Genomic DNA, 21,579 nt, shown 5'->3' with positions numbered 1-21,579 from the left:
TGCCCGATAGGGCCAAGTGTTACTACCGGTAACTAATATAGCATGGGAGGAAGCGTGTGGAGCCTTTGCTATATCATGTTGAACCACTCAAATGGTTTGCTAGTTAGTAGGTGCTTGATCTCACAAAGTGAGAAAAGAGTTCTTTTGTGCGACACGTCTGGGGGATGCATCGTGCAATAATTCAGACGTGAGACTAGGGTTAATTGTTAGTCTGATGTATTGTGGATTTCATTATTTATCCATGAGATAGATAGATAGGTTGAGTGGGTATATATTAGATGTGACTCGCCATTGATAAATGATAAACAAATGGGATTCTTTTTCAATAATGGTGTACAGGCAATGTGAATCAACTGAAATTTTGGGAATAAAGTTTTTTGTGGATATCGAAAAGGATGATTGAAATAAATGTGAATCTGAAAACCTTGCATAAACATAGATTCACAGGTCATGGTATCTGATGAAGACAATACATGTACATAGTTTTGCTTGAGCAAGCCCATTCTGATGGCTAAAATGGCAACATTGCATGCACCTGTATCAAATTGTTCAATTTAGGCATTCAATCGAAATGTAATGTAATTTTATTCACATTTTAGATCACCATATATGAGTACGATATAAATTGAAAAATCGTTTTTCATGATATAAATTTTGTAAACATTTGATGAGAAGTGAATGTGACAAGTCTCATGTGATATAAGAGCATCAAATTGGTAAAATAACATGACAAATTTAACATGATAAAGATACCGATATCCTATCAAACTGGCCCGAATAATTAATACAGGTTTGTTTATGTTTTCAGATGATTGAATAGAAAATTACAGGTGTAGGGATAAACAGGTGCTCCCCATTTAAGAGTTGTTTTGTCATCTGCAAAAATTGTTTCTCTTCATCGTCTTTGTATTGTACCATAATTAATGAATGTCCAGTTTCATTTAAGTTGTAAAACTTGTGTAACACAATGCATTGTGAACAGGTATTCAATCCACAGATTGTGTTTCCAATGTGAATTGGTATGATTTGATACAAGGAGGCAGATTACAAGATGATTTCTCAGTCCTTATTTTGAGTTCTTAGTATTCTCTTATTCACTCATGTGTTGAGAAAACAGAGGTGCAAGTTCTAACAGTTTGCAAAAGTTTAAAAGAATACAATATATGAGTAGGTCTGCTGCCATGTCAGATGGAGTAACAAGTGTATCCGAGGTAAAATAATATGCTTCATTTGCTGTTCACCTTGCCTGCTCTGCTGTTGCTGATTTCCTTTCCTTTGCTGTTGCTGATTTCCTTCTGTTGCTGATTTGCTTCTGCTAAATAGCTGATTTCTTTCTGCTGTTGCTGATTTCCTTCTGCTGTTGTTAACCCCTGCTGCAGGGGTAGTGCGAGCACAAAAAATCAAGGGGTCCAATTTAATTTTTCTGGACCCTTTGGTACGTGCAAAACCAACATTTAAGGGGTCCAATGAGAATTTAAGGAGTCCATCTGTCCGAAATTCTAAACTTCGGAATATTCCATTGAAATTATTAGTGTTGTTGGCCTATGGTGATTCAAAAGATTTACTGATCTTTTTAATTTTTTAATTTTTAATTGATGATTTATGCCTCCGTGCATCATACAGTTTTTATCGGACCCTTTGGTCACTTTCAACTTGAGATTTAAGGAGTCCAAAATGGGCAAAATAAAAAAATAAGGAGTCGCTGGACGCGCAAACTCCTTAAATGTGACCCCTGCCCTGCTGCTGTTGTCAGCTACCTTGTTTCTGCTATTGCCGACTTTGCTGAACATTGTTGACCACCGTGGCATCCATCCCTTTCCTGCAGTGGTTGACATTCCATTTTTCTCTTTGTAAACATCATTATTTTCATCTGCCTCTTATGCAACATAAGCTCCCATCTTTTGATTCTTGCACTGATAATCTCCCATCGCTGGCAGGCATGTTTACACCAAAACAAAGACACCGGGATGATGGTGCTCATCATGCAATCAGAGGCGGACAGGATTTAATGAAGGGGGCACTGATACTTTTAAGGTTGAAAAAGGAAAATTGATGAAGGTGTGGCGAATATTAATGAAGCAAAAATGTGCTAATGCTTCAGAGGGAATAGGATTTATTGAGCTGGTAGTCGTCGTATAATGAAATTAGTACTGGACGATGGGGTAATTATACGCGAGGGGTGGGTCACCTTTTTGCAAGTCTTGAGGCTAGATTGCACGTCTGGCCACTTGTTTTCCATTGAATGGAGTGAGGGGTCCTATGTCAAACAGTCAACTAAATGACAGACAGTCAGCCGTGTAATGCATTACAAACTTGCTTTTGTTGTGTTTTACAAGGAATTAGCCAGATCCACGCTCGCAAATCTAATTTTAGAGTAATGCTTTTCCAGAAAAATACTTGCACATGTATGCATATAGAGGTTGTCTGCAAGTAGAAGAATGATCCCAATTATAATCTCCGGAAATTAGGTTTTGAGAGTTGGTAAAAAGGGAACATTTCTAGGAAAAAATTTCCCAAGTCAATCAGTAATCTTGAATTTGATGGGAAATTAACAAATTATTGTAGAGAATTTCATGGTTATTTTTGTGTGTGTGCAATTTATTGAACATCCAAGCTTTTCCTTGAGCTATAATAAACAGTAATTCAAGTCACTTAAGAAAGGGAATTTTCTGTGGAACTCATAGTGTTCATTCTGTACCTATTTTCTAGACTTTTTCTGTAAACTGAAAAGATAAAAAAGGGGTGGACTGAACACATCACAATTTACAAATCTTTTACTGTTTCAAATTGCCCAGGACTGATACTGTAAAGATGGAGCTTGCTATATGTGCTATAGGAAAGAAGCATGAAGTTTTCTCCTCATCTCCAGGGCTCACAACCTACCCAATTACCACCGAAATAGTCCCAATGTTACACTGTATAGAAACCACAGATCACAACTAATCATGCTGTCGCTAATGACCCGTTGACACCATTTCCTCTTCTTCTATTTTGCCCTGCGGCGTTCGCTTCTCCTTCGCAAACACTTCCTCTGTTCTCTTCTTTGGGCTACGGGATTTGCACTCGGGAAACGGCCTGTAACCCTCGGGGACCTCTGCGCATCCGTAGTTTCGCCAACAGAGTTATGTAGTGTCGGTAACCATTGTGCGCGTTATCCATCAGTGTTAAGTTGTTTAGGTTCATAATGACTGCGCTACATTTACTTACAACATCAGGTGGGTTTGGGAGGGCAAATCTTTCTCATATTGAAGCCATAGGACAAACTTTGCTGTCCCAGTTTTTGTAACCCTGTGAATTTTCAATTCGCCAAAGAAATAAGTAAAACTAGTCCTGCGGACACGCTTGACGTCGCTCGCGTACATGCACATCTACTGAAAAAGAAATCTTCCCACTTGAGAAATATTTTGGAATTCCAACCAAATTCAACCTTCAGTTTAGCCATTCCACCATAGTTCCAGATCCAATTACAATTTCCATCCAAAATGTTTGTAAAGATAAGGAAGACCTAATTCCAAGCAAAATTTCCCAAATATGTGGTATATATTGTGTAAAAACTCCCATTTCAATATTTCATAGTGGAATTTAGACAAAAATGTGCAGAAACTTGCATTGACCATAGAGCTCAACTGGAATTGATATACTTCTGTAATCTGCCATGTGTCATTGGGGTGTTAATGAAATACAACATTTTTGTCACATGATGTGGTCACTTTTGCCAAAACTGTAGTGTACTGCACATTGCACACACAGTGTATAGCATGCATGTGAAATCATTAATTTTGCAAGTCCACACAATATGTTAAGCATAAATGAACAGAAACAATGCACTGAACAGAAAGTAAACAAATGTAAAATAATAACCTAGGTGTGTCCAAAATGAATTCTTATCAGACTAGAATAGCTGTGACAGCACCTGTAGAAATAACAAGAAAGGAAAAAACAACTTCTGTTGCAGAGATAAACTGATAATCAATTACCCATCGTCACTGATAAAATAACTTGATTACAAATGGATGCTAACTGTATCTAGGCTAGTATTTGATTGGTGCAGGGTGGTATTGGAGACAGTGATCAGCCAATCAGTTTTGTTCTTGACAAAAATAAAGTTTGTTTTCCAGGTTGTTGTCGTATGCAAGCAACCTTTGCTTATGATATGGAATGTGCATGCTAATCAGTTCATAATATTTAGCTGGAATCTGAAAAATGATATATGAACACGCATTGAAATTGTTTATTGCTTGTAAAAATTATTTTTTATTTCCTTCTATAATATAGCTATTTATAGTAGTGAGATGTGCAATATACACGGCTGAATGATTTTTGAATACAGGCTATGAACGCCTACAAATAGCATGTTGTCAACAAAATCTGGCTATGTACACTATACAATTTGAATAACTTTTTTGTTGTAAATCCCAGTTACATCTATATTAACCCCGATTTCTTTCTACAGTGTCAACTTTGTTGTGCCTTTCAAAATTGAATATGACATATTAAATTAATTATTGATTTGTACTTGATCCATTTTACAAATTGATCAGAACACAACTTCAAATTCTAAATTTGAATGATCATCTCCCCTACTTTGCGGACATTGTTTTTGAATATGAAACAATTTCAACACCAAATGCGCATATTTTATGTCAAACATTGCACTTTTTCTGGGCCATCAAGAGCATGCCCGCAAGGGATGTCCTGGTTGCAATGTCCGTCCCTTTGGTGGTCCCCTTAATCTGAAATCAAGAGGTGAAAGCAGAGTATGAGGAGAATATATTGGGTACCTAATGCATTGATACAGAGAGGCCAGATGAGCACCTTGCAAGGTCTAAGTTTGCTTGTGCAAGTCTCACTGATGAGGCCAGAAAATTCTTCTTTTTTTTTCAGATAAAAAGCAACCCCCCTTTCAGGAACAGCTCAAACCTCATAATCTAAGACTAAATTAATACCTACCAGTTATGGAAGTAATGATAGGTCTAGTCTATACTAAATACTTACTAGTTCCCACGAAAGTAATGATAAAAAAAAAAGAGTTAGAAAAATACAAGTGATAATAAAAAAAATGTTATTTAATTTGTTTTAAATGTACTGTTGGCCACCTTTGCTCAACATTCCAGAATATGTGTGAAATCCCCCAGTTTGAGCAAATATTACTCCAGATGTATCATTGTGTGAGCAGAAAATTGAAATATGATGGAAGCAGAGGTTACTTTAGAATAAAGTGTTCAATAATTGTTAAGTAGAATACATTTTCTTTTAAAAATTGAAGTTAGTTTTAACTGAAAGGAATATTTTGTGATTCTAGCATCCTCTTTTTAATGATAGTTTTCAGTAGATATCCATGAAAAAAGCTTATTTCCAAAATTCCAGTTGATTCCAATTTTGGGTCTGCAAGTTATGCATGATTATAGGCCACTGCGTTGTAATTTCGTTTTGTTAGCCAGAACGTAATTCAACTTTGACGATATTTTTGCTGAACAAATTAATCTGCAAGAATTTTTTGTACAGAAACATTATGTAGCCAGAGGTTTCCACAGTATAAAAATCTAAACTTTTAATTGTGAGAAAAGTGGAGGATGAGGCTGTGGATCACGAAATGCCACTTAAAGGGGAGGGGAAGTTCTAAGTCACTGAATTAAATAATAGGAATGCAATAAAAGATGTGGGATGCAGATCATGATGTTAGACTTGATTGCATTTTATCTGTTTGAGAAAGAGGGGGGCAAAGATGAAAACACAGGAAAAGAAAGAGAGAGATGTGTGGATGAAACAGACATGCCAACTAATTGGGTTTCACCGTATTTTGTCATGTAAAAGCGTGCAAAATACGGTATACGGTCACCCCAAAAAAATACGAATTCCAGAATTTTGACCAACATATTAAAATGTTGTGTCTTAAAAAGATAAACAGCTGCAAGATTAGACTACCAACTGAATTACTGGTATCATTTGACCACTTTCTTGGTCTGTTAAAGTGGTTACCTCCATCGTTTTTCTCTCGACTTTCGATGATGCATGCACATTAAAAAAATATTATTTAATAGGCCTACAAGATGCTTTCCGAAATAATTTTCTTCTGACTTTCAGATTTTTCATGCACATTAATATTTTTTATTAACCACCTAATGCTATGTCTTCTGAGGGTACGATTTAGTTAACTATTTAGCTCTATTGGTGCAAAAGAATAAGCCTACAAGAAGGTTTCCGACCTCCTTTTACTCCTACTTTCGCACCATGCATGCACATTAAAGAAATATTTAATAAGCCTACAAGATGGTTTCTGAAATAATTTTCTTCTGACTTGCACATTTTTCATGCACATTAATATTTTTATTAACCACCTAATGCTATGTCTTCTGAGAGTATTTAGTTAACTATTTAGCTATATTGGTGCAAAAGAATAAGCCTACAAGAAGGTTTCCGACCTCCTTTTACTTCCGACTTTCGCATAAATGCATGCACATTAAAGAAATATTTATAGGCCTACAAGATGCATTTCGAAATAATTTTCTCCTGACTTGCGGATGTTGATTTTTAATGCACATTAATATTGCTCTTAAGCATCTTCATCTAACTGCTACCCATGCTATGTCTTCTGGAGGTATTTAGTTAACTATTTAGGTCTGCAAAAGAATAAGCCTACAAGATGCTTTCCTTGACTTTGTTTTCTCAATGGTGCAGCAGTGCACATTAATATTTTTAATATTTTTCTTTAACCATACATAGACAACTGCTATACCCAGTACAGTCTTCTAATTGACATTGGCATTAAACTGTTTAATTTTTAATTTTTAATTTTTTATTTTTTTATCTTCATGTATTTTTATTAACAAAACAAAGAAATCACAGAGAAATCACAAGAAATCACATGGAAAAAGCAAAAAAAGCACCATATATGTACAAAAAAGGATTACAGTGGTACAACTAAAACATTATAATACAGAACTGTTTAATTTATTTTGGAAACATGAACAAAACCTGATGTTAGACTGATACTATAATGATGATGATGATGATTCAGATGATCAATGATTTTCTGAACTTAAAAGTTTTAACAAAGCATATGCTTCTAACAATATTAGAAGTAACAAAACCCAGTGTTTCCAGAAATATATCAATTTGTTTGGTCTACATACTTTATCCAATTTCGTGAGGTCAAAGGTCACATACAAGGTCAAAGGTCGACTGAGGTCACCAAATCTTTTAATAATTAATTTTCAACTGTGCATCACATATCCGAAAATCAGCTGGATCGGTCATGTAATTAAGGAAATATGACGACTTTAAGATGGCTGCTTTCCATGTAAAGTATAGCAAAGTAGCACTTTCAATGAGTGATAACTCGTAAAGGAAGCATCTTTCTGTATTGATTTATTACTTTGATGGAATGGTTCTTTGGTATTGCCAAATTTGATTGCAAATTTGTAAGGTGGGCCCCTGAACCCCGGCTGTTATGTGCTCCCGCGCAATTATGTGTTCTACTTTTGGGGTTTCTGGGGTTGGCATGTATGCAAAAGGTACATATTTAAAAAATACGGTTTTAGGGTGCAAAATACGGATTTTTGTTCTTCTGAGTACGGAAATCTGGATTTCAAAGTTGGCATGTCTGATGAAAGGATGAAGGAAAAGAGAAAACTAACAATTGACATTATTATCTAATATCTATGTCATTTTAAAGCTGATTTGCGGGTATGATACCAATGACTTGAATTATTAGTTTGATTGTTAACATTGATAAACTAGTAGCCTGGGCAGCTGCTTGGACCGTTGCCGATTCTTGTATCAAGCAATGGGCAGGTGATAGCATTGATAAAGACCTGGTTTATCTCTTGAAGTTCACTTTCAATTTTGGCACTGGAAAACAGGGAAGGAAATGAAAGTGGAAATGATTATTTGATTGAAAGCAATGGGGAGAACAATACCTCCTTATTCACAACCAGTGGAATCAGTTTTAAAAACTGGGTCAAAATTATTAAACATCATTATGCAAATGAAGAATTTACCATTTGTGAGGTTTATTTTTGCAAATAAATTATCATGGCTTTTGCACAATCAACTATTGTATGGTTTGAACATTCATTCATCCCCCTTCCTCATTCCCCAGTATTTGAATGTACGCTGTTCACACACGAAACATAAGAATGTTTAACCAATACCAATTTTCAGCTTAACTTTGCCTGTTAATTCTTTATGTGAGAATATTAAATAATAATGATGATAGGCCCCATTGCAAACAGACAACTTGTTGTGCTTGATCCTGTCTCATGCTCTAGACTACAGTAAGAAGCAAAATAGCGAATTTCTGAGGGTCCAAAAAATGTAAAATATGATCATGATGATACAGTTATGACCATGATGTCTAGTCTTTTATGGTGGCAAACTGTTGTCTATGAATTGCAATGTTTTTTAATTATTTTGATTCAGCAGTGGTGGATGGATTTGCTTTGTGATCTGTGGGTTCAACACCAAGTCAAGAATGTCACACCAGGCACCTGCATTTCAAGGGTTGTGGTTTTGTCTTTTTTATAGCCATGATGCAATGTCTGGTCCTTCTTTGATTGGCTAGCCATGATGACTTCATTGTCCATCTGATTGGCCAGTCATGATATCATAACCTATAAATATCTGTGACATCATGTGTAAAGTGGATGTTTGTAATATTCAGCCTAAATATTGACATGGTGCAATTATGGTGCAATGTTAGTGTGTTCATATGGTAAGTTTGTGGAATGAAGTTTTGTTTTGGAAGTAATATCATGCTGATATAGAAAAGCTGTATCTTTGAAGTACTGGCATAACAAGAAGTTTGTTATAGATTAGAGGGGTAACTATTGAATGCGATGAAATGCTGTTGGATGGTATAAATGTCTGTATCATCTGCCATCTGGTCGAAATAGTCCTCAAGTTGAACAACTCACATTAGGTGATTATTTCTGTTTAACATTAAAATGTATGTCTGCTTGTCTATTTATGACTTGTCTGTCTGTGTGTCTGCTTTCTTTAATGGTTTATTTAAAACAAAATGATTGCAAGCATTGTTTGCCAGTTCAATATATCTGAAGTCTTTTGGTGATTGTTTCCTTTACTTGCACTGGGGGGGGTGATACCTCGTAGCCTATTCTCTGATCCCACATTTTGGTTAAAAAGATTGTGCCCCAACAAGTGCTTTGCCATGCATCATTTTTCAACACTTTGCATAAATCCCTGCAACTATTAACTCTCTCCATGTGGGTGTCAACTGCAGACGACAAGTTTCAATTTTTCATTGACAATTCAAAACTTTCAGAATTATACATTGTAATGACCATATTTGGAATCGGCATGAAAAATGCATTAAAATGAGTGCAAACAGGCGGCGGATGACATGAGCTAGCCGGCAACTTGTGAAACCGCCCGGCCGTATGGCATTTTCCAATATAGTCGGTTAGTTTTGTGGGGTTCATTATCGAACCCCAGTGGTTTTAGCTTGTATTTATATTATTTATCAACATAGGCCTATTTGTATGTGATATTTCAAGCGTTTTAAAATTTCAAAATAATCCCATTCAATTACACGGTTGACAAGCCTAGTATTGGTTCAGTGATTTGTGAGATAGCTCTTGAAATTTTGAGAAATGCCTCAAAACTTTGACTTCTTATGTTGAAGCTTATGGTTATTGGTTAGCATGCAGAGCTTAATGCAAACTAGGAACAATGTGAAAATATGACTTTTAGGAAAGCTACAGATGAATTTTCAATAAGCACTGATAAGTGATATTGATTGCATCTATTTTACATTCAAACCCAACCAGGGTGACACTAGAGTAGAATTTTTTGGATTTGTCAACGAAACATAAAAAATGAAACTTCAGGTACAGTGTGATATGAGAAATAATTTAAACAAAATATTTTTCCACACATTGCTTGCATCAAAATATATATTATAGTGTTGTTTTGAACAAATATTCACAAAATGCAGTAAAATAATTGCTCCAAAAATGGCAAAATTGCTCTTTTTTTAAACCCATTTTATTTTTTTTAGCTGGGCAGAGGTCCAATTGAAACTGCACATTGTTCACAAGATAGAAACCCCCTTGCAGGCTGAGAAAATGCAAGCATGTGTTACATCACATGATTATAAGGCACATGTGAATTCTTGTAATTTTCGCCAGTATTTTATATATTTCACAGTATATGATCAGTAAGTTTATCATCCCGTGGTTTATCATCGGTCTCATGATTGCCTGTTCTTGAAAGTTTTATGCATCAGCACTGATATCTTGGATATGTGGACATCTGAAATACTGCGACGCAGGAAAGTTTGAGCTGGAGTCTTTTGAGATTTTGACTAGTTATGAAGATGAAAATTGGTTAAATTGGTCAAAACATACTTTTGAAAGCAGAATGGAGGGAGACAAGTTGTTGCAGTCTTTGATTCTCTTGTGGGAAAATGCAATTCTGGTAAATGCAATGCTTTATAAGGCTACAGCAGTGCTCAATCATCATCATCATCATTATCATCATCATCATCATCATCATCATCATCATCTCTCATCATCATCTCATCATCATCATCATCATCATCTATCATCATCATCATCATCATCATCATCATCATCATCATCTATCATCATCTATCATCATCATCTATCATCATCTATCATCATCATCATCATCTATCATCATCATCATCATCATCTATCATCATCATCATCATCATCATCTATCATCTATCATCATCATCATCATCATCATCATCATCATCATCATCATCTATCATCTATCATCATCATCATCTATCATCTTTTGTAACTTGAATGTGAATGAGTAAGTAAAGATGATTTGCTGTTCCAAAAAAGGTACTTGTGTCTCCAGATCTATTGCCTCCCAAAATTTACACAGAATATGAAAGAAATTAAAAAAATTTGTATGCTTATAAAATTTGTAACTCTTGAATATGAAGGCTGAGTACAGGTTTGAAAGGTAATTACGATCAGAGTTTGGTTCCTTGTAGAAGTTCTAAAAATTGTGCATCTTTTACGAGCAGAATTTTAGTCTTGGTACATCAGTACGGTACTAAATTGTGTTGCATACATAAGCAAATTTTTCTAGCATTGGGCTTTTGTGCGGTTATATTTGACAGATTTGTTGCATGCCAGATAGAGAAATAGGTGGTTACCCTCGCCTATGCAGTACAGTCCAAAAGTATCACATTGTCAAAGATATGAGATCATATGTTTGAATTAAATCTGTAACTATAATTATAACTAGATTTGAGAGTGCATTTTAAATTTTTTTTTCTACTTCAAGTGAAATATTTGTTCCTTTTATAATTTCATATTTTGAAACTAGTGCAATGATGCTGTTTGAATTTCTCCCAGTTTAATGTCCATATTTTTTCTTTTATTCAGTAATATATTTTATTCAGTAATATTCAACTTCTCAAATTGTGTTAATTTTTGGCTCCCCTGAAGATGAAGTACAGTTTTACCAAAATTTGTGTCTTAAATTTGTCAATAAAATTCAGTTTTGATCAATATACAAATGTAATTGAGAAAAAAAGGGGAAGTCCACCAGAGGTTAGCTTGTCCAGGCAATAAATTTCTTTCATTAACGTTTCATGTGAGTGGATGGAAAACCCCTGTTTCTGAAAAGGGGATCACCCTGATCAATGATACCATTGGCGTGGCATTGGGCTGAACTCTTTTGCAACATTTAAGGGCCTTGCCCCCAGAAAAGGGACTAATCATTAACTATAGTGATTCAGCATCTAGATTTATTAGTATGTGATTGAGGCTGAGGTGGAAACTGGGACAATTTTGGATTGAGGAACATAGCCATCCAGAGATAAAAAATGTTATGGAACAACAACCTTGACGATTATCTGGTAACTTAGAGTTCATTTTAATGTATCAGCAGAATTCAGTTGGAAAACTGATACAAAATTCTTCACTGTCAATTTTGTTGTACAATTTTCACTATTTTCAGTCAATTCAGGCGTTGCTTGGTTTAACTCTGTTATTGTTGTATCTAGATGTGTTTTATATTTAAGGGGAAAGATATATCTGGCATATCCGGCCGGCAGAAAATGTTCTTCCTGACATCTCATCCTTGATGTCCTCTTGAAGGAATGTCTCTGGTCATTTCCACCTTCGGCCATTCTAAACCGGGGGTTAAATGACACTAGTTTTTCAGCGCAGACATATTAGCTGTTGACATCGATACCGAAATCTTGTGCAGAAACCAGAGCTAGGCCTACAAGGCAAAATGTTGCTTGCGATGCGAGCAGCTCTTGATTAAAGCTTGTTGAGATGCAACACTCCTCTCGCCTGGCGAGTGACACTTGAGGATTGGTTGGTCAGTATACCTCTCGCACCAATGTCCGAGCTACATGAAGCAGAGACGACCCAGCTGGACAAATGGACATAGAAATTGATCAAGGTTGAGCCGTTTTATTGAAGATGTTTCGTTGAAAAACTAAATTAACCTACATGGTGAACATACTGCACAGTTGAAAGAAATATATGCCATTTGTTAAGGAGGAATAGAGACAAGAAAAACAGGTATTGGTCAGTGCTATACGTGCCAAATGTCCTGGCTACTTGGTCTTGAAATGATCAACTAGATGAGTGGTGGTCAGTGCTACACTGCCAAATGTCCTGGCTACTTGGTCTTGAAATGACCGACTAGATGAGTGCTAGAAACTTGATTAAATTGTCTTGTTGAAAAATGTGGAAGTAACCAATATGGTGAGCATGGTGTTGAGTTGAAAGATTCTAACTTATTGATCAAGAAGTGGTCACTTGTCATATCACCAGGTAGAGTAGTAAAGAAATACTCACATTAATTTCCCATACATTTTTGTTTAAAAAATTACAGAGTTGGCCTGTTGATTTATAAATGTTAGTTGCAAAAACGAAAGTAACAAGTTTGTGTTTGCAGGGTGCAAAGTTGAACTTGCCTGATAGTATGAGACCGAGTCGTGGGAAATTACATTATGAACATGATTAGATCATGATACCAGGTACAATTTTGTAGAACTTTGCACAAATCAAAATTCATCTAGCGAGAATCAAGTATTGCTGCATGTGGAATAGGTCATGGAGAATCATAAAATTTGCAGCCCGATAACCTTTTTGTGAATTGATCATCTCAACAAATTGAAAAATAAATGCATGAATTTCTTTACAAAATTTGGCCCGCGTTTCACAAAGGCCTACGATATATATTACAATTGATTGGCGTAATCAATCAATTGTATGATCAATTGTATTCTTGTGAAATGGAGACCTGATATGATGTAAAATTTTATGAATAGTAAATCATGAAATGCATCCATCCTGTGGTTTTCTTACAGCTGAACTGATTATTGGATCAGTTATCAGATATCATTTATTTAATATTTATCTTAAAATTAAGTTATAGACCCTAATCAGCTTATTATTCAAGGTTGGAAAGCGGAGAAATACTACTAATACAAAAAAATTGAGATCGAATATTGGATCGGTGGGCAAAAGTTATTTGCGTTCAGCACAAGTTGGGAGCAAGCAAATCAAGTGAGTATAGTAGAGTTACACAGAGGTCCCAGGTTCTAATCCCTTATTGTCTTTTGGATTTAATTTATGGTGAAAATGCAAATTAATGAGTGTCATCTTCCAAAGGTAACTTGTTTGAAGTTTTTGCTTGCATGTGAAAATGTTCCTATATAATCCACTTTAATTTTTTCTCCTGTCTTCATACGGGTCTATGCATACTATAGATCTCTACAATGTCTTTTCAGAATCAGCAATCGACATTTAATAACGTGCTGTCCCCAGATAGTGCAATGCCAAGCTCCGTACCGTCAGATTACTCAGCCGATGTCACACCGCCTCCGCCAGCTTTCACACCACCACCCAGCTCAGGAGCAGCATCTCAATCTCTCCCTTCAAAGTAAGTATTTACCAGTGTAGTTTATGGTCCTAATAGATGTTTATTCAGATATTGAACGCTAGATGCAGGAATCTTCTGTGAGCCACTTGGTATTACATCATGACTAATGAATGCATAATTGGTAGTATTTGGCCTAGATGAAACAAAAACCATTTCTACTAAATTCTATTATTTAAAAAAAAAAATTTAAGTTTAAATATCACAATTATATGGGGAATGGTTGGAACTTGACACTTTGAGAGAAACTCGTCCAACAGATCTTTGCTCGAGAGATGCCGCTTTTCAGGGTTTTTTTGCGAGTCCAAATTCCCATGTTTTTATTTATTTTCAGCTCATTTGGGGGCTTTTTGGCCAGCATTCACATGCTTTTTCAGGGCTTTTTCACCAGTTTCAGGTTTTTTGAGTGAAACTGAGTGGCATTTCTGGTGTTTGAGATAATGGTGTCCATGTCCAAAACTAAGATAAACGGTGGAAACTTTAAGCTTTATGTGAAACAATTAGTTCTTCATCAGAACCTAGAAGGTTAAAAATTCTCAGCGAAGCAAACTTACTACCATTGTTGATATAATAACTTCGACAAAGAAGTTGATGGACTTGTTGCACTTTAGCGACTTTATTTCATGAAGTCAAGTACATTATGTTATTGTGTGTGAATGCATCATCTTGTAACATTTTGTTCATCACAATGCTAGCCATTAATCGTCACATCCAAACATTTCTCTCACCACAATTTGTTATTTGTTTCTTTCCTGTCACAGCGTAAATTATCCTGGCGACTATGAATTTATGATCTATCTCGGCCAGCCCACGCCCACAGCTGCTAAAAGCGTTAGTTGGACGGTAAGTCACTCATCAAGCAATATGTAGAAGATCAGCCAAGTTTTATAGTTGTGTCGCTAGCGACAAGCCAATTTTAAGTTAACCAGTGAGCATGAAGGTAGCACGGTACACCACAAATTCAGCCTCGTTCATGGGCTAAAATTTGGATCTTGTTGCTAGTGCCCTAAGTATGTCATGAAACAAACGCTTTTTAAATGATGTTGGGACGACAAGCTTGCATGTTACAAATTTAAAGAAATTTAACTTTAAAGAATTGTTAGGTGTTGAAGCAGAGTATTTCATGTACAGTTTAGACTTGACAGTATGTAGTAGGGAAATGAACAACTTTACAAGCCCTGGGTGCATATCATATCAAATACCATAATCATTTTTATGGTTTTTTTTTAATGTTTGATTAAAAAAATATGAGATCAAAGTGTGTCCACAATGTATTTGAACTTCACCTTTGTATTGCTGGTGGAATCGTTCAAAGATCCCTTTCAGTTCTTTTGAACAAGTGGGCTATTCCAGTTGAAATCCATACACCCCCTATGGAAGACATGACCTTAATATTCCACACAGGGAGTGTAGATTTCAAATGTTGTTACCTGATGGGTGACTCCATTTGAAATCATCTAAACCCCATCTGTGGGAGATTAAGGTCATTTCTTCCATAGGGGTGTGTGGATTTCAAGTGGAATAGCCCAATGGTGTAACCTAGACAGATAATGAAAGGTGTCCCTTTGATCCCATATGAATAGATCAGAACAAAGGCTGTGGAATTCCCCTAAAGACCCATATCATGCTTCCCATGGGAGTTTCCCCTAAAGACCTGTCACAAGCTCACCTAGGGAGTTTCCTCTAAAACCCTGTGGCGTGATCTCCAAACAGGGGATTACCCTTGATTTATTAAAAACTTTGAAAGTATTGTTTAAAGGAATGAAATACCAGATATGATTTGAATTAAAAGAATGAATAGGAGTATTCCTTTCTGATCCATTGGTGCAAAATGATCACACAAAAGTGCCCTTCATCCAAAGCTTGATGGAAACGCACTATTTGAAAATTGAAACTGTATACCCTCCTCGTATCATGTTGCCACCACCAGCTTTGGTACAAGTGCAGGTGGGACTTGGGTGTAATGACTCTGTTCTAGGTATGCTGTTATAACTGTTAACGGCACAGATACGTCATACTTTGACTCTTGACTTGGGAAACGAAGCAAGGGGAGCCACAAGAGTGATGTCTGTCTGTCTGCCTACCCGTCACTTGCCTGTGGACATGGGCTCATTGTGCCATCAACTTGTTATGAAACAACATTCAATAGTCTTCTCAAGTTACAAACAGAGGTAGTCTAAATGTTTAGGAAAGTTTATTGGACTAGTGGTTGTATATGAGGGGGACACTTCAGTAGATTGGACTGGTGGAAACTTTAAGTTCTGGATATTATGTAGTTTGTGTGTGTTTATAAGAGTTACAGCATTTTATAAATGTTGACATGTCTACAGCACTGAACTACTACATAGTTTGTTCAAATTAGTCCTCACTCAAAAGTAGAGTTGCTAACTACTTCTTGTTAGAATCAAGACAAAATAAGATTTCAGAGTTCACAGCAAGGTCAGAGTTCATCCTCATAAGTGTTATAGTATGTTGTGAAAAGTTTTTGCCTGTGGTACTAATATTTGTTCCTCTATAAATCTATCCCACTACAGTACTCCAATGCACTGAAAAAGCTGTTTGTTGACAAAGACAAACCATGTCCAATACAGTTTAAGACTACCAAAGCACCACCAGCTGGTAGCTACATCCGTGCCATGCCCATCTTTAAGAAGCCCGAGCACATCCAGCAAGTAGTCAAGAGATGCCCCAATCATGCCAGCTGTGTACAAAATGGTAAGTGAATCATTAAAACTAGTTGTACCATGTTGTACAATGATAATTATACCATTCCATAAAGTTTACACCTGTTTGTACAAGTAACTTGATTGGACATAACAGTGGACAGATTAGAATCCTACTGAATGCTATCATCTTCATCTTTTTATTGAAGGGGGCAAGTTAATGTAAAATGTGGGGGCTGAATACGGACATGTTGCATTTTAAACTTTCATGACGTATTGATGCATCTTACATCATTTCACATGATTGCCATTTTAAGTTGGCTCAAGTTCCTTGGAGTACCGGTACATTAGTTATGACATTCTGTATAAAAGTGATCCATAGGATTCCCTCACTGAAGTGACCCTAGAAGATTTTGTCTTGTAACATGTGCAGCTAGAATTTTTTGTTTTCAAAATATGGGTCAAAATGGATCAAACCTAACATGCACAAATCCAACAAAGAAAACCACTGCATCCATCCCACATGATGCCATGATGCAAGCACACCAAGTCACCATTCTCACTCAAACTAAGTTTTGCTGCCTCGAAACCCCCGTGGCTACTGGTCGGTGATCCTGTGGTTGTCTAAGGATCTGTGCTAGTAAAGTTCGGCAGCCCTGTAACAAGCACAAATAGGGTTTAGTCAAGTATGCCATTGTGTCAAGGTTTTGTTAAAGTGTCTCATACTTTCAAATGACCTAATAGCTGTTTTATCTTCATTGCAGACCTGACGGCATATCACCTGGTGATGAGCAGTGACCCCAGCTCACAGTACGTGGAGGACCCCAACACAGGCAGGCTGAGTGTGATAGTCCCCTATAATGTGCCACAAGTAGGGACTGAGTACTCACAATACTTGTACACATTCAAGTGTTTCCTGTCATGTGTAGGTGGCTTAAACAGGAGGCAGATCCAAGTGGTCTTTACCTTAGAAACCAAGTAAGTAGTATTTTGTAAATGCTTTTAGTTTAGTTTGGTGTAATTTAGTCCAGATTAGTACAGTTTGGTGTAATTTAGTCCAGGTTAGTTTAGCTTGGTCTAATTAAGCCCAGATTAGTTTTTCAGGTTATTTCTTAATTCCGTTTTCAGTGTACATAAAGAACGTAAAAGAAAGTAAATCAGTTTTGATGCGTTTAAATGAATTTTTTAAAAGGAGCCCAACTTATAATTGTGAGGGTTGCTTTATGAATTTTTAATCAAGGTGCCAGCTTATATAGTTTGGATGGCACTTTGACACAAAGTTACATCCCCTTCATGACCAAGATGGTTATTAGGCATGTTGGGAAAAAAGTCTGTCAAAACTTTTTGTCACTTTGATTTACTCACAAAAAGGGAACCCTAACAGATGAAAACGCTGTAGGCATAACTTGATAACGTCAATCCAATTGACACAGTTATGAAATCTATCGATACCACCAAAGTAGTCCACTCATTGATTGCGCTGCTTCTTCTTGTTGTTCTTGTTTACAACAGTGGTCAGATTCTAGGCCGGCAGGTAATTGATGTCAGGGTGTGTGCGTGTCCAGGGAGGGATAGGAAAGGAGAGGAGAAATGCCAGAATGAGAAGCAGTCTAAGAAACCATCAAAACGGGGTAAGTATATATGGGATGCCAAACTGGGTTGAGTTGGTATTGTTCATGTACATGTGTTGTGAGGGGGTGTGATTGTATATGTGGGGAGGGGGTGTACTGTAGGGTCTTGTTCATGTACACATGTTATGAGGGTGTGTGATTGTATATGTGGGGGTGTGTATAGGTTTTGTTCATGTACACATGTTGTGAAAGTGTGTGATTGTATGTGTGGGGGGTGTGTAGGGGTCTTGTTCAATGTTCATGTACACATGTTATGTGGGTGGGTGTGTGTTTCTGTCTGTTTGTCTTAAAGTCAGCAGTCAGAGAAGTAATCAAAAGCAGGGTGAGTATGCAATGTTTGTCTATCGGTGTAAGTTGGTTGGTGATACTAGTGGAATTGGTCAAGTAAAATTGAGTTTTTGTGTAGAGGTGTGTGTTAGTTTCTGTGTTTAGTGGTGTGTGTGTTTGCATGAAATGCTGGTCTTTGTGTGAAGGGTCATTTAAATACACAAGTTCTGTAGACTGATAATTTCTTATTTCTAGAAGTGTTATGAGTGAGTGTATGATGTAATCAGATAAATTAATGCTGATCTCTTGAGCCTTGTCCAGAGTGCCTCATAACAATAAAAAAACCTGATACCTCGAGGCCCTCCTCCCAACAGGTCAGCAACCTTATAATTTTGCAGTCACCTTTAGGAGCCCTCCATAGCCAGAAGTTGCTCCATGTGTCATGCACCCGAGCCATCTGGCCATGCTGCCTACTGACACAGTTTCCATTCACACTGATAACAAGACATAGTTTACCATGCAGCAAAATAGTCTCATTGGGCTATTACAGTTGAAATCTGTACACCCTGTATGGAAGACATGACCTTAATCTCCTACACAGGGGGTGTAGATTTCAAATGGAATCACCCATTCAGGTAACCCCATTTGAAATTTGCACTCCTTGTGTTGGAGATTAAGATAATGTCTTCCATAGAAGGTGTAAGGATTTCAACTGGAATAGCCCCAATAGTCTAATTTCAGTGGAAGAGTTCTGTAACCTCCATTCAACAATCAAGAGCTGAAACAGTGACCTAAAGTTGTAGGATGAGTTTTTGTACCTAATACATCAGATGTGGGGTTATGCAAGCGTATAATGAACTCTGGCTTGGGAGATGAGCATGTCTTGAGAGTGCTTAGTTTGGAAACAGTTTACAACATCAACCAGGAAAGAAAATTTGACAACTTCCCACAACTTGAATGATAACTCATCTTGACAGCCTTCAGATTTGATCACATTTGCCTTAGTAGTAAAATGCAAGCTGAAGTTCCGCATCACGAGTCCCCCTTTTGTGGTCCCATTTTGCTTTCCCCAACGGTCAAGTCGTCGTTGTCCAGCCAATCCGGCCAAGTCATCTCATGCGTGGAAATAAAGCATTGATTGTCCCCAAAGGTCCCCTCTGCATAGGTGTCCAGTAATAATATTTTTTGAAATAAAATCTGCTTACTTCCTCGGGGTATTGGGAAGAAAAGCAAATAAAGCTACTCATTCCGCGCAGGGAAGAAATCCGAAATCGATATGTATGTCCAGTCGCCACGTCCTTAAAGGCATTTTTGTCGACGCAGATCAGGTGTGAGCTCTTTAAGTGACCACTGCAAGCATGAATAGCGGCAATGTTAATTGGTTCTATTTAGCAAGCTGATTGGGGTTAAAAAGCTGTGACCAGCCGCTATTGATAAGAGTATCCATGTGCTCTGTAGTTAGACTTGCACAAATGATACATTTCACACAATTTGGACATTTCTTTTCCTTCAAGGAAGCATTATTGTCTGCAATTTTTTTTAATAGTGAAATACTGGTATTGATTGTGGTGATCCAGAAAGGACAAATTATGCTCTAGATTTTTGTGAATTGATCGATTCATCAGCATGACAGCTTTTTAAAATCAAGTTGACTTTTCTATTAGTAGGACAGGTCATAGACTTCTTATAAAGTTCAAAATTTAGTTGAAAAAAATTCCAACTTGTGCGATTTCATGAAGTTCGATCATAATTTCCACAAATTATCACATCTAAAAAAAAGTTGTAATTTAAATGCAAATGAATCAAATCCTTTGTGGTGCTATTAAAATTTGATGGCCTGGCTTGGACAAGTCTCAGCTGACCATTACGTGAGGTCCGAGGAGTTTGACCTGCGGATATGCAAAATGTGTGAAATGACAAGAAAAAATTAGGACCGATTTGAATAGTTACATCTGGTATGGTGTTTGGGTGTTACAAAATTGTTTTGTCAGTATGCCATTTTGCAAATGCAAGTTCATTACAAGTTGACAGTTTTGACACAAATTCAGTTAAAAATAACGTCCATATTAATTCTCTTTGTGCCTGATAAAAGTGATATTCTCATGTTCCTTTCTACTGACCAGGAAGTAACAAAACTTATTAAGAATACATGCATAAAGTACTGCTACCATTAATTTTGAACACAAATGTGTGCACAGACACATGCGCAGACACATGCACAGAGCCACCCCACACTATTTCTACCAAAATCCACTTTGCACTGAAGGCATCCATAATATGACTGGGGTACCAATACCCCACACATGCCTATCATAGAGACATGATAACACATTGCTCATTGAGAATAGAACTGTGGCGATCTCTTGGTGAGGCCGTGATAACATCATTGCTGTCACAAACAACTGTGTGACACAGGGAGAGGGTGGAAAGAGAAGGGAGGGAAGGAGAAGAGATGCATAAATTGTGGTGGTGGAGAAAGTGAGTTACAAGTATAGAGAGGGAGAAAGAGAGAGAGAGTTGGAAGGTGGGTTAATAAGGGACACATAGAGAGTAGTTTAGTGTATTCAAGAATTGGGTCTCTTTTGATTATGATGATAATCATTTCTTACAAGATTTATAATTTATAAAATTATTCAAAAGTTGATTTCTTCAAACTAATATTTTTTGGGCAGTTGTTTTACTTGAGTATTATTGTTGTTTTATGAATTTAGTCTTGTTGTTTGAAGAAACTGTCCATTGAGAAAGTCTCTATATGTTCAAATGATTTAACCCTCTGGACACTTCTGGTCATCTAACAGCATTTCTGATTGGTTGATAACTTGAAATGCTCATTTCAATTACCAATTATGATTATGCTTTAAACTATTTATGGCCAAACTTGCCTTTGCAGATGAACTTATTAATACCCACCTTGATTGGTTAAAATTTGGGACATAATATTCATATTGGCCAATCGGCAAGTAGTTCTCATGGGGTTAATGCTGATTGTTTTCTGTTCAAACATTGGCTCCAATCTGTTGTTAACTGCTTGAAGATGCTTAGTTATGTTTTCAAAACTAACGCTGTATTCTTTAGACATGAAGCTAGATGTTTATCTTTGAAACCGTCAAGAG

General features: G+C 36.7%; 1 protein-coding gene across 1 annotated transcript in view; it reads left to right on the top strand.

Annotated features, from left to right (window-relative positions):
* The window catches only part of LOC140156506 (tumor protein 63-like), a 91,832-nt gene that overhangs the window by 29,664 nt on the left and 40,589 nt on the right, over window positions 1–21,579 (top strand). Inside the window, exons 4-8 of the mRNA XM_072179449.1 lie at window positions 13,736–13,908; window positions 14,667–14,748; window positions 16,440–16,620; window positions 17,333–17,546; window positions 18,081–18,199. Coding sequence (XP_072035550.1) covers window positions 13,736–13,908; window positions 14,667–14,748; window positions 16,440–16,620; window positions 17,333–17,546; window positions 18,081–18,199 — 769 coding nt within the window. The remainder of the gene's footprint in view (window positions 1–13,735; window positions 13,909–14,666; window positions 14,749–16,439; window positions 16,621–17,332; window positions 17,547–18,080; window positions 18,200–21,579) is intronic.

The sequence above is a fragment of the Amphiura filiformis genome, chromosome 7, assembly GCF_039555335.1.
Source record: "Amphiura filiformis chromosome 7, Afil_fr2py, whole genome shotgun sequence".
Lineage (NCBI taxonomy): Eukaryota > Metazoa > Echinodermata > Ophiuroidea > Amphilepidida > Amphiuridae > Amphiura > Amphiura filiformis.
Note: the sequence above shows the minus strand (reverse complement) of the source record. Positions and strands in the feature narration are given on the sequence as shown.